The sequence below is a fragment of the Populus trichocarpa genome, chromosome 6 (assembly GCF_000002775.5).
Source record: "Populus trichocarpa isolate Nisqually-1 chromosome 6, P.trichocarpa_v4.1, whole genome shotgun sequence".
Taxonomy (NCBI): Eukaryota; Viridiplantae; Streptophyta; class Magnoliopsida; order Malpighiales; family Salicaceae; genus Populus; species Populus trichocarpa.
The window spans coordinates 26,099,186-26,113,029 of record NC_037290.2 but is presented as its reverse complement, the minus strand read 5'-3'; the positions used below and the strand labels follow the sequence as shown (position 1 = coordinate 26,113,029).

The following is a 13,844-nucleotide window of genomic DNA, read 5'->3' as shown; positions in this document are numbered from 1 at the left end:
CTCCGAATAATGTTATTTATCCCAAGATATCTAAAAATTATTATATGGATTTATAGTTATTTATTGTATTAAAAATTCGTGTAATATGATTGGTTTGACATATATATAATAATTTAACTTGTGTAATTTGATTATTTAATTCATTGTAATAATTTAATTTTTTTTATCCATATTAATAGTATTCATGGGATATACTCATACTGGTTAAATAATTAATATTATTAAGAAAATTAACTTGAATTAATATTCTAATATGAATATGGCTTTAATTAAATAATTTTTATTAGAGCTCATTTATTATGATGATAGTAAAAGAAAATATTTTTGATATTAAAATAATTAAAAAAAATTAATTTGAAGAAAAAATTAAAATAAAATATTATTTAAAAAAAAATATTTCTCATTAAACTTGTGGACTTGGGTTTATATGAAACGTAAACCCCTAATTTCAATAATTATCTTTTTGAAGGAAAAAAATCTCTCAACAAATTAACTACCTACGAATTTTTTAGATAATTTCGGTAAAAATATTTACATAAAAACAAATTGACTTTGATTTCAGAAATCAAAATTGAAAAAACTAAATCAAACAGGGGGGGGGGGGAACATTATAAACTAGGTCTTTATTAATTCGAAGACTTTCAAAGATAATCCAAGTAAAAAATTCATGAACTAAATTCGAATCAATCAATTTGATTTAATTAGGCAATGCTATGTGATCATCATCATACAAGTAGAATGAAAATTGTTGATCATTAAAAAATGGCAGACAGCAGTCCTTAACAACCTCAATAGCAAGCAATAGATAGTTAGATCACAAGGTCTAATTTCATAAACAAGATAACACTTGCCATGAAAATACACCGGTCAAACAACAAAAGTGGCTCCTCATCAATAACTTGAGCAGAGCTTCAATTGTTATAATTATACAAACGATAGTGAGTGAGATGAAAAATGAAGCGGTACAATTTTCATATCAAACAGCTTGAGATATAGAACAATGCCTTCACAAGACACCACACTGAATCAGCAGTTCCATAAATATTGCATTCCTATTGGATTCAACCCACGGAAAACTTTAGTAATAGATAAATATTGATCTGTATATCATTTGTCTAGTGTGCCAATTTCTTAAGATGTTGAAGAAGCCGCTGTTTGATCCATTGTCTGTCGTTTGGAAGATATGCCTGAATTGAGTGATCATAACTGCAAGACAGAAATAAATAAACAGGATATCTGTTATCCTGCCAAAGCAACAGTCTGAAGAGAAATGCAGCATGGTAGTAATTGCTTCTTTGGCCTTCAAGCAAGGCCCAAACAGCCTGAAGTACCTTAGTCTTTCAAAAGAAAACTCTCATTCTCAAATAAGATGAAATTAAGTCTTGTGAGTCATTCTCTTATAGTGTTTAACTGTAAAGATTTCTCTTGGCAATCATCAAAACTGTTTGGCAAGAACGTTTCTGTTAAACAGTAACTGTGATTAGCATTTGACATGATCGGTGGGAATTCATACTTTTCACCAGCCAAATTCATAGATATGTAAATAACGTTAATTTTTTTCCCCTCCTAGAAAAAAATATTTCCGAAGCCAAGATGCAACAAGCTTAGCTACCCAGAAATGATAATTGACACAGATGTCTAAAGGTGTTCGATTGCCAGCTTCAAAGTGCTTAGATGTGCATGTGTGTGCGGAAGGAGGGGGGGGGGGGAGAGGGAAATACACTAATGCACTCATGTCTGCAAGGCCATCAATGAAATTGTAGAGATCCGCAATATCATAAGTGATGTTTCTGTTGGCCGGATTTAGGTCCTTGAGCTTCCTTTCATATAGTGTGCAAATACCTGCAAATGCTCACAATGAACATACTCAATGAGTAGGGAAACTTTAAAAGTTACAGATTCGTCAAGAAGTAAATCTAAGTGCTAGGCAAGTGATAAGAGAGCTTATGTTGGGCTGATTACATAAAAAAATTACTTTCATACATTTCATGTGGGTACCATCATTATTTGACCGCCTATTTCATAAGAGTTGCTTCAGCCATTATGCAAGCAAAGACATAGAAGGTTTTTGGTAGGGTGAAAGCCTGGACTACCAAATCTCAATAAGATGACACATGATGAGAACAAAACCAATCAACTTCAAACACAGCGTGTAAAAAACCAGCCTTTATCTTCATTTCCAACAAAAAAACTACAGGGGGGTAAAAACAGAACAAGGTAAGGAGAATCAATAACCTTAAAAAAAAAAAGAGAATTTTCAGAATAGTGTCAGACTAAGAAAACAATATTCATGTAACTACTGCAACTAAGATGGCTGAATTTATTTACAGAGCTCCTTAAGCAGTAAAATACACAACATAACCATAAACCCACAATCCATCACACCAATTCCATTACATCTGCACTATGTTAAAAGCAAGAAACATGAAAAAACGAAAAAACGAAAAACCCTCCTTGACTGAGGACACAAATCATCAAATTAAACCAAAAAAAAACTGGAAGCCTTTCAAGCTACTGCATATACTCCAACGCTAAAAAAACAAAATAAATCTCACTCGGGCAATTAAAAAAAACACTTTCAGTAGCAATTCCAGTAATTCATCCAAGAATAATAATAATAATAATAAGAAAAAGAAAAAAAAACATAGCAAACATACCATCCATAGCTTGACTTATTGAGTCATAATCCATGAAAGTTCTGGTGGATCTATTTTGCGAGTTCTGCATCAAAACTATAGTGTGTCTATTTGCCTACACATCAAAAACAAAACCAGTCATAAACACTATGAAAAAAAAACACAACGCATGAAACTTTATAAATAAATAAAAAAAACCATTTCAAATAACACGAAAAAGCTCAATAATTTAGTATCCAACAAAAAGAAAACTCAAATTTCCATTAATTACAGAACCCTGATTTAGAAAAAAGAAAACGAATTTTAGTGAAAATATTAGTCATTTGAAATAGAAAAGAATTGGAAATTGAAAATCATATGAAAAATAGAGAAAAAATCTTAGTACCATAGCTTGAATTGCAAGCGGAAGCAGTGGATTCTTAGAGAGAAGAGAGAAGGAATTCAAGGGTTTATGGCTTTTCTGTTGGCATAAATCGAAGTATACGAATCATGGGAGTCCTTTATTATCAAAGAGTCACTATAAAATTGCCACGTTACTTCTTGTTACCTTCAATACTAAGGCTCCGTTTTCTTTCTTTTTTATTTTTTTATTTTAAATTACATATTTGAAATCTATATATTTATATATTCAGTACACATTATAGTTTTTCACTAGCTTTGATACTCGCGGGATGCCGCAGGTTATTTTTTTTACATAAAAAATATTAAAAAAATCAAAATTGAAAAATCTTGGGTTTTTCTGTAAAGTTATACCTAAGAATCTTGAGTTTGGCTGCAACGCCTGACCTAAGAGTAATATTTATAATATTAATAATATAATTAAACTTGCATGACCCAAGTTTAAGTGAGTCTGGCTGTAACACCGGACCCAAGAATACTGGATGTGGGTCTGGCTATAAGGTCGTGTCATAAAAGTGTGATAATTAAATAGATTAATTAAAAAAAATAAAAAAAAATCAACAGAAAGGAAAAAACTAATGAAGAAAAAAAAACATTGAATTATTTGGGTCAACCTTTTAAACCAGGTTATCCCGTAAAACCTGTGATTTGCGTCATGAAAGTTTGATAACTAAGTAGAAAAAAAAATGACGGGTTTACCTAGAATTAACCGGGTTAACCCATCAAACCAAGTTAACTCGTCAAGCCCAGGATACGTGTCATGAAAGTATGAAAGTCTGATAATTAAATAGAAAGAAAATTAACTTTAACAAACTAAACTAAATGAAAAAAATAACTCGTCAAATCAGGTCAACCCATCAAACCCGAGATTCGTATCATGAAAATCTGATAACTAAATAAAAAAAATTTAACATTAACAAATTAAATCAAACAAAAAAAATTCATTAAAAAAATAAAAAGAAAAAACAAAAGAAAAAAACAGTTATATAATATAATACAATATAATTATAATTATAATTATAATTATAATTATAATGAAAAAACGTGGGGAAAATTTAAAAAAATGAAAAAAAAAGGTGGGGAAAGCTAAAGCTAAAGCTAAATTCTCAACCAACTCAATATTGAAAAAATAAATTTAACAAAGATAATTTAAAAAAAAAATATGGGGGAAACACTGTAGCCAAACAAAAACCATGTAAGGGAAAAACTGTAGTAATCCATAGTATTTTTTTTAAAAAAAAAAGCTACAAAGCTAATCTCTCAACCAGCTCAATATATAAAAAAAAAACCGACAAAGGCTATCTAAAAAAAAAGTCAATTTTGGGTAAAAGAAATGAAAACAAAATGTAAAAAAAAGGAAACAAAAGTGAAAAAAAACACGTGGGGAAAGCTACAGTGTTTTAAAGAAAAAGACAAAAAAACTGAATTTTCAACCAGCTCAATAGTAAAAAAATAAAATCAACAAAAATAATTCTGAAAAAAAAATATATGTAAAATATGACAATTTTGGAAAAAAGAAAAATAAAAAAATATATATAGGGAAAGCTAAAGCTAGATTATCAGCCAGCTCAATATTGAAAAAATAAATTCGATAAAGATAATTTTTTAAAAAAATATATGGAGAAACACTGCAGCAAAACAAAAACTATGTAGGAGAAACACTGTAGCAATCTATATTGTTTTTTTTTAAAAAAAAACTACAAAGCTAAATTCTCAACCAACTTAATATAAAAAAATAAAATCTACAAAGACTATTTTGAAAAAAAAAAGAATAAAGAAATCATAAAAAAAAACAATGTATGAGAATATTATAGCAATCCACAATGTTTTAAAGAAAAAAACTACATGGTTAAATTTTCAACCAGCTCAATATTTTAAAAAATTAGCAAAGATAATTTTGAAACAAAAAAATTTTTTTAAAAAAAAAAAAGAAGAAGAAGAAATCAATTTTGGGTTAAAAAAAGCAAAAAAAAAAACATGTAAAAAAAACAAACCAAAAAAAAAACCTGCTACAAAAAAAAACCCTGCTACAGTGAATATCCCACGCGTTTTAGAGTTCTTTAATTATTATATTGCCGCTTCATGTCATATCAATATCAATTTTTTTTTAGCACCGAGGCTTCTGGCCCAATAATTTTGACAGGGTTTCCAACTTTCTATACCTTTGCATCCTGGGTTTAAGCTTCAACGTGCACGCTTGTCATCCCCGCGGTGCCTTACCTGCCTACTGGGCTTGCAGGGTGTTCAGTGGGTTCGGGGATTAGTCGTGATGCGCGTAAGCTGGCCCGGACACCCCGGGTTATATATATATATATATCAATTTTTAAAAAATATTATAAAAATATTAAAAGTTTATTGGCCTAAATAAATTGGATCTGGTGGTCATGTCACGTCCAAGCGACTTGAATCTGGCAAATGATATCAGACCCAGCAAACAACAACAAAAAAGGCAATATTGTAGTTTAGTTGGTAGAAAAGAGAAAAGAATAAAAAAACTCAAACAATCGATCACCAACGGCAATCCAACCATGATATGTCATCACGCGCCGCTCCATGTGGAAAAGGGCATGGTTGCGCATCCAGTGATACGACACATGGATAGATTTGACCACCGGGAAGTCTCTCTCGCGCCTCCTTAAAGGCGTGGGCGCCTCCCACTCATTGGGACGTGTGAAAACGCGCTCCAACAACTTTTTGATTAAAAAATACAAAATACAATGTGAAAATACTAAGATGCCCCTCATGATCCTCTTAATTACACAAAATACACAAGTAAAAATACCAAAATACCCCCAAAGGAAAAGTTTCTTTTTTTGTCCTTTTTAGGCTAAAATTGTTATTTGCTTATACTTGAAAATTAAAAAAACTTGATTGCCTTTATAGAAGAGAGCCAAAGAAACATTTATCTGCTCACGAAATATAAGAAATTAAAAGTGAAACTACTATTATAATCCACAGTGAAATGTCTCTTGATCTACAGTGATTTCCCCACACTATTTAGCTTTTATTATAATGAAACTTCATTGTCGCAATCTACAATGATCTGTGTCTACAATTACAGTGAAAACTCCACGTCATTTAACTTTCTTATATATATATATATATATATATCATTGAAAATTTTCTTTAAAAAATTTAGTTAAGAAAAAACTATAATTTATAAAAATTTTAAATCTATTATTTTCAAATTGTAACCATGAAAATTATTACAATACTGAATACATATTAATTATTGTTATTTTTCTTAATCCTTTAAATCTAAAAAGTTTATCTGATTATTACATGTTTAGCATTATAATTGAAATTGTTTTTGAGTGCATTTTAAAAGTGTATTTAACTTGAAAATATATGAAATTGATATTGTTTTTTGTTAGATTTGATGTGTTAATATCAAAAATTAAAAATTAAAAAAATCATTTTGATGTGTTTTCAAGCCTAAAACACTTTTAAAAAACATCCAAAACAAAAACTATCGCATGCTAAAATAGACACTTAAGAACAATACTCTTTGTCCTTGGATAGAAAAAAATTGATTTTGGTTACAAATAATAACTTTTTTAATTAATTTTTAAAAATATATTTAAATACGATGAAACAATAAGAGATCTTATATGAAATTGTGAATAACAAAACATAAAGTAAAAACATATTGTTATTATCCACATTCACTATTTCTAAAATCATAGAAAATCATGCATATGGATAAAGCTGAACAAGAACTCAAGCATCAAAAGGATATCTTCTTTTGTTGCCATTTTTTATATCTTTTATCGTTTTTATTTTTTTATTTTTATTTTAATAAATATAAATAAATTTAAAAAAAACATGAAATTGATAAACTAGAAGGAGGGCCAATTTGTAATTTACTCCAATTAGCATCACTTCAGATGACAATTGACATGCTATTTCGTCTTCTTCTTCTTTTAAAAAAATGTTTGAATCTGATGGAGCAAAGGAAAAGATATCTTATTGAAAAAAGGTATCATACACATAATGTTTCCAGTAAATGAATACAAGAATACATAATAACAAAATAATTATAAATTGTAAGCAATACAAAACAATAATTTTTGCGTGATTGTTAATCAAAAAATCATATCATCCTTTTAATAGTTAAGATTATTTTGGAAGTTCTCAAGCTATATATATATATTTAGTTTGAGTGAAAAAAAGGTGAAGATTGAGATATACCATTTTATACCAAACTTGAGAGAGAGAGAGAGAGAGAGCTAATTTCATCAACATATTTTTAATATATTATTGAGATATTTTCCAGTTTAAGCTATATATTATTGGGTTTAGCAAGAGAGAAGAATGATGATTCATCTTAACAATATCTAGGGTCACCTCTCCGTTAGATAATAAACAAATCTCTTCACACACATATCTTTTATTTAAAAATATTATTTTCATCTTCTTGATTTTTTACATATTCATTTGAGCAACCAAACTTAAAAACTGATTTAAGCATCAGAGTTTCTTTCATTTCATGAGGGACTTATTTTGTAGGTACAAGTCGGACCTATAAAATTTTTTATTTATATGTGAGGTTTTTTAATGACTTTATTTGTGACGATGTTTGTGGGAAACTCAACAAAAATCTTATTCATTTTCTCATAATTTCTATATAAAAAAAAATGTGACATGGTTGACAAGACTCTATTATATGGGAGAGTTATTGATCTCCCCACAAGAACTTCAGTTTTCTTAGGTATCCAACAACTCTCCCAACAAGAGTAAGTATATAATAACACATTTCTAGCTATACAGGAATAGCTTCGCTCTCTTCAGTATAACCAATATAAAAGTCAACTCAATGCACAAAGACAATTTCAGTTTCAACAAGAAACTAGACAAAACAACATGTCAAATATGCATCATACTCCAACTCTTCAAATGAGCTAGAACTCCCTAGCAAATCCAAGCCATAACATGGCTATCTCCACCAATATTCTTCTGAGTCTTGATGTTCTCTTTTGTATGCTCTCGTCACAAAAAAAAAAAACTAGGCATGACATTCATAAGATTACACCAACCCTAACTTTTGCACAACATTCCTACCAAGTGGAAGAGTCTCCACTTTGTCACAAAGTGTTACACATTCACCTCGCCAAGAATTATGTCGCTGCTAAATCCAACCTAAACAACTATAATGATCATATTGACTTGAGGAAGCACATGCAAAATGTTAGAAACATCTTAGAGCTAGTGATAATAAAGAATGAATCTTCCCTACAACTTTCCATCGATTTGCTAGATCGATTTGCTAGGGTGTGATATTATAGTCTTAAACCTGGCTTTATTTTAGGTCTTCAAGATCTTTGCTTGAAACTCATCTCTCATTTCAACACCAGCATTCCTACCAAAAACAACACCACAAAGCACTTTTCCATCACACAATGAGGTGATGAAAGCACGAAGGCATATCTCTAAAGACTTAATGAGAAAATGCCAAGCGTGAAAAATTTGCTTGAACTCATCATCACCAAAGCTTTGATCAACGAAGTGTAAAACTATTCCTTATAGGTAAAGTTATACACATTATCTGAAAAGAAAATCTCATTAGCATTCAACATGTGATGAAAAACTGCATCAGGGTGGAAGAAGCTAGTGTGACCAGATAAGGTCACCAACGCTTCCATACATAAGAAGAGTCTCTATCAAGCCATCAATCTCTAACAAAAGCATCTAAAAAAATCACTAAGAAACACATATATGATCGCTTGTCATCCTCCAAGATCATGACTATACCTCTTACAATGAGACATGCTAAGGTGTTGGCTGTCACAAAGGGAAAAGACTTCTTACAATATCCACCTCCAATAAAAAGTGGCTCAGACACAAGAAACCTCAACAAGTTTTGTCTTTTTCACCATGGTCATGGACACGAAATAAAAGAGTGTCATGCACTCACAAAAGATTGATCTTTAAAGGGTACCTTCAATAATTTATGGAGGAAGAGATACAATATGAACAAAAAGAAAAAAGTCATCGTGATGTACTACCTCAAATACGATAAATTTTAGAAATTGTATCTCCATCATCTTTTAAAATGACAATATATATCCAAACATGAAATGTCTTAAAGAAGTTTTCATGGTGAAATCTCCATTGAATCTCTATTGTGTCTCTAGGTCCCCATGACTATCTATCTCCAGGTCCTCGTGACCACTTGTCTCTAAGTCCCCATGACCAACCATCTATAGGTTATTGTGAGCACTTGTCTTTAAGTATCGTGATAAATTGTCTAAAAAAAACCTCTCATGAATTCAAAAAAAGACAAGTATTCAAAGGTAAGTACATAAAAGCAATATTTTTATGCAAAGACATAGATAAACTCTTACACTGTCTTTAGTTATTTAAAAGTCTTTTAAACATATATATTTACAAAGAGGGGGGGGATGATAATATATATAAAAAATAAGGTAGCTTTATATAACATTGTTTTTATCTTCTTAATTTTTTACGTACTTTATCGCTTGAGCAACCAAACTCAAAAACTGACTTAAGCATTTACTAATAAAATTTAGTAGAATCTCAAAAAATTCATGGCATAATAATGCTAAAAAGAGCAAAGTGGTGTTTGATGTTGGAAAATTTGTTTAATAACATGGTTAATGAACACATTTGAAACCAAATTAAAAGTGAGATTAACTCATTTTTTGTGTTAAAACTTTGTTGGAATTTAATCTCCAACATAAGCTCTTTAACATGAAACATTAGCACGATTTAAACAAATTATAGGTGAATAAAAAATTGATTTCAAACAATCATTGGTTGGCTCTCTAAAATAACTCTATCCCATATAAAAAAGATACAAAACTTTCTTAGTGTTTATAAAGTGAAAAGTTAAGAAATTAAAATTGAATTCAAAAGGTACCCAAGCTTTTAGAAAAAAGAAGTCCTAAGCAAAGCAAGCTTTATGTTTAAACCTATACACGCGTTGGCCTGTGCTCAGGTTGGGCCCGGACTTAGGTATGAATTTATTGTAAAATAATATTTTGAATCACAAGATATTTTACATTTGAACCTTTTCTATAGAGGATTATTTTTTTCAATCCATTATTTTGTCTAATCCTTGAAATGAAACAATTTCATAAATATTTAATATCATGACATATATATACCTTACTTCTTTACAGTAATTTCATAAATATTTTAAACTTAATTTATTATTTTACATGACTCGATACAAAATGAAAATCATCAAACCTTTATGAAAAAAAAAATGTAACATGAAGATTAATTTTTTAAAATAAATTTATACATTTTTTTACCAAGAAACAAATTTGTTTAAAGTATAAAATTATTCATTTTATAGATTACATTTTTATATTGTTTTTTTATATACATCAATTATCATGTTGTGTTAAATGATATGTAATTTATTTTATATAAACTCTCTGATGAGACATCGTTTTAGGTTTTTTTTTTTAAATAAAAAACTAGTTTTTTTTCACTAACTCAATCTTACAACACTGCTTCAAGTTCTAATATGTAACCATCGTATTGAACAATCCAAGATATATAATAGTATGATATATGCTTTAAAAATAATTTTTTAATTTAAAAATATATTAAAATAATTTTTTTTTCAGATTTTTTTTTATCAACACATTAAAATCATCATAAAACACTAAAAAACATCTATTTAATATATTTTTGAGCTAAAAACACCTAAAAACAGAAATAGAAGCCGTGCCAAAAACCTCCGTAGATACTACCTTGATGCTAGAATTAATCAAATGCTCAAATGGTCCTTCAAAGAATCAAAAGTATTTATATCAGACCCTCAATTCAAAAAATTTGCACATCATTTTTCGTCAATAAGCAACTGGACTTCTTCACTTGTCTCCTTAACAGGAACAAGTTCCAAGCCATCATCATCTAGACTTGCAGCAGAATTTGCTGTCAAGATATCCGACGGGATCAAGCTATCTGCTTGATCACCCCTGGGAACAAGAAAAATCAAACCTAGTGTTGCAAACCTCAGAAAATTTCTTATGAGAATGACCAGCCACAAGTTTGTGAAATCAGTCCTTGTGACATGAAATAGATGAAGAAGAACTCCTCCTCCCCATTTGGAAGAGAGGGCGCCAAGGCTATCAATGCACATTAATAGTGCAAAAAATGTCCCTTCGATGCCTAGAGGGCATAGCCGGGTGCTTAACACAATCATTGGCATCCACCTGATTCTGGATATGATTCGAGTGACACATTCTTCCGCTATAACAAAGAAGTAATCAGGAATTCCAAGGGCTAAGTTCCATCGAAGGACAAAGGTGAGATCAAGCATTCCGGACATGCCATATAGGAGTTGTGCATAAAGGATTAGGCTTCTAAATGGACAATTCTTCAGAGCCTTCTGATATATCAGAACCCCAGCAATAGAAGCCAATGCACCAACTGCGTAAATTATCCCGACAAACTCCTGTTGACAGGAAAAACAAAACCTTGGTTGGATTGAGAATTGCTAACTATGATTAAGGTGATGTACAATGCCAAGACATGTCAAAGGATTCGAGATGAGTAGTTTATAGAAAGTAGGATGGACCTGTGAGAATGCAGGACCAGCTTTAGGATCTGTATACCAATAGAAGTGCCCTTCATGAGTACTTATACTGAGAGCCAAAGATAGATACATGTACAGTGATGGCTTCCACACTTGCGGCAGCTTAATAGTTTTCGACATGCCCCTTAATGCTATTTGTAAGCCCTCCACTGCCTGCAAACATATTATTTCTGAAGTCATGGTCTCTTACTTTGCAAGTATCATCATAATAAAAGAAAGGAGACAACGAGTGACTGTTTTTCGAGTGAGGAACTGTCGGTGCCTTAATAATAAAAGTCAATACACAGAATCGACGATGAACAGGCCTAAAGTGTTTCAAATTGAGAACTGCTAACTGTCAGTAAATAATATAGGTAAACCATTTTCTATTTGGTTAAATCAGGAAGAAATTTCAGCCCTCCTGTCAACCAGGAACCAAGACAAAAACTTGAATGCAAGTGAATAATGTAAGGAGGTTTCTAGGAAGCAGGTTCGACGCGAGAGAGAGATCAAATCACTTTTAATTTTCTTAATCTCTAGTTGATATCTGGGGAAGGAAAAGGAATCAGTTAGAACTCCAAGTGACACTCATTGTAGGCAGCAACTGATACAATTTACTAACATGCATACAAGACCATTTTTCTTTCTAGACTTGAAAGAACAATAACAGGGCAGCATAGTTCCGTAGTATCTGAAAGCAAAGCTCTCTGTCATTGCATTACAATGGCATACACACGGTTACTCTGATGTTATGGCTTGGCATCTGGTGCTTAGTTTAATATATTTGATGACAAAAGGATAGCTTTTCTAATGTGAGGTTTCAACTAGTCCGACCTTTGCCGAAATTACTCACAAGGTAAATCAACAAATTAGATATCCAATGACCCGTTTTCCAAGAAGATCTTTCTTCTTAAGAAGGTGATTGGCTTGCTTTTATTGCATGCTGGGTTTTTTAAGCTCCGAGCACGAGGAAAAGGTAAAGCAAGAAATCATGAATTACTCGAGTGCTAATCTGCAAACAGTATATAGAGGCTTAAATTGGCAAAGAAAATTCAACTTAAACAAAGGCCATAAGCATATCTTGAATGCAAGAACAATTAAAATGGAAAATGCTATATGAACAGTGCACTCCATGATACACAAACTGTCAAGTTGTCCCTGACATAGGTAAGTCAGGCACTTGTGCAGTTTTTGATAGGAGAGAAGGTTGTTCCAGTTCATTAATTTGCAGAATCAAAAGAACAATGAAAATAAGGTGGATTGTTACCTTCTTCTTCTCAGATTGGAGACTTGTAGATCTCACTTCATAGATCACAAATCCTAACACTATCAATAAAGCTGGTGGGACTGCCAAAAGAACCAATGATACCTGCAAAAGCATGAACTTCCCTATCAAGCAAAGAACAAGAAGAAAGGAAAGATTAATTTAATGAAACATATAAACCTGCCTGAGGTCCAAGATGGTGAACAAAAAAACCACTAGAAGAGTAACCAATCAAAGCCCCAAGTGAAGAACAAAACCCACATAGAGACTGCATGTCTGGTGCCAATGCCCTGATCTCAATACTGTTTTTAGCAATACAGGCATCAATAGTCACATCTGCTATTGCAACCCCAGCAGTTATACCTATCAAGCAACTCAAGGCCACAGCAATAGGCACCTTACCAAGAAGAGCTATCATCAACGCTGAGACACAACCAAGAACACCCGCCACTATAAAGTATGGCCTTCTCTTATATCCTCTGACAGGAAAAACATCAGTAAAGAGACCCCAAATTGGTTTCATGACCCATGGGATGTAATATAAGCCCATGTACAACTGCACTGCTGATGGTTGAACCTTTTGAACATCTTTCCAGTAGTAGTCTGTAACAACTTTAAAGAAAGATCTAGATAAGCCCTGGCTAAAACCATACACCACAACTACACCAAAAATAAATGTGGGGTTTAGCTGAGAAGACAGCATTTGTAGCCATTGAAATGGCTCCATGAGGATGTAGAGAGGACTTGTTCTTGAACATGTTTTTGATGACTGACAATCATCTTTTTTTGAGGAATCTGTTGGAGATTTCTCCACTAGCTCTCGGGTTTCAAGAGGATCCATGTTGAAGGCTTGGAGGAATGTATGCAATTGAAAATGCTATGGCTGTTGAGAATTAAAACGTTAATGAGAACCTGAGAAGCAATGGGTGTTGACTTCAAAAACTTGAGAACGAGGTTTGGGACTCCATGATCCCCCATGTGTGATTATTGCTTA

At 31.6% G+C, this 13,844-nt stretch overlaps 2 protein-coding genes across 2 annotated transcripts; both read right to left on the bottom strand.

Annotated features, from left to right (window-relative positions):
• Positions 1 to 779: 779 nt before the first annotated feature.
• Positions 780 to 3,188, bottom strand: LOC7489160 (enhancer of rudimentary homolog). The gene is made up of 4 exons (XM_002308677.4): positions 3,022 to 3,188; positions 2,658 to 2,751; positions 1,722 to 1,842; positions 780 to 1,206 (listed from the first exon to the last, which is right to left on the bottom strand). Exons 1-4 carry the CDS (start codon positions 3,022 to 3,024, stop codon positions 1,116 to 1,118), a joined length of 309 nt encoding a protein of 102 aa, XP_002308713.1. The 5' UTR covers positions 3,025 to 3,188; the 3' UTR covers positions 780 to 1,115.
• Positions 3,189 to 10,762: 7,574 nt separating this feature from the next.
• Positions 10,763 to 13,706, bottom strand: LOC7489159 (probable folate-biopterin transporter 6). The gene is made up of 4 exons (XM_024603785.2): positions 13,035 to 13,706; positions 12,854 to 12,955; positions 11,590 to 11,760; positions 10,763 to 11,466 (listed from the first exon to the last, which is right to left on the bottom strand). Exons 1-4 carry the CDS (start codon positions 13,689 to 13,691, stop codon positions 10,849 to 10,851), a joined length of 1,548 nt encoding a protein of 515 aa, XP_024459553.2. The 5' UTR covers positions 13,692 to 13,706; the 3' UTR covers positions 10,763 to 10,848.
• Positions 13,707 to 13,844: the final 138 nt, after the last annotated feature.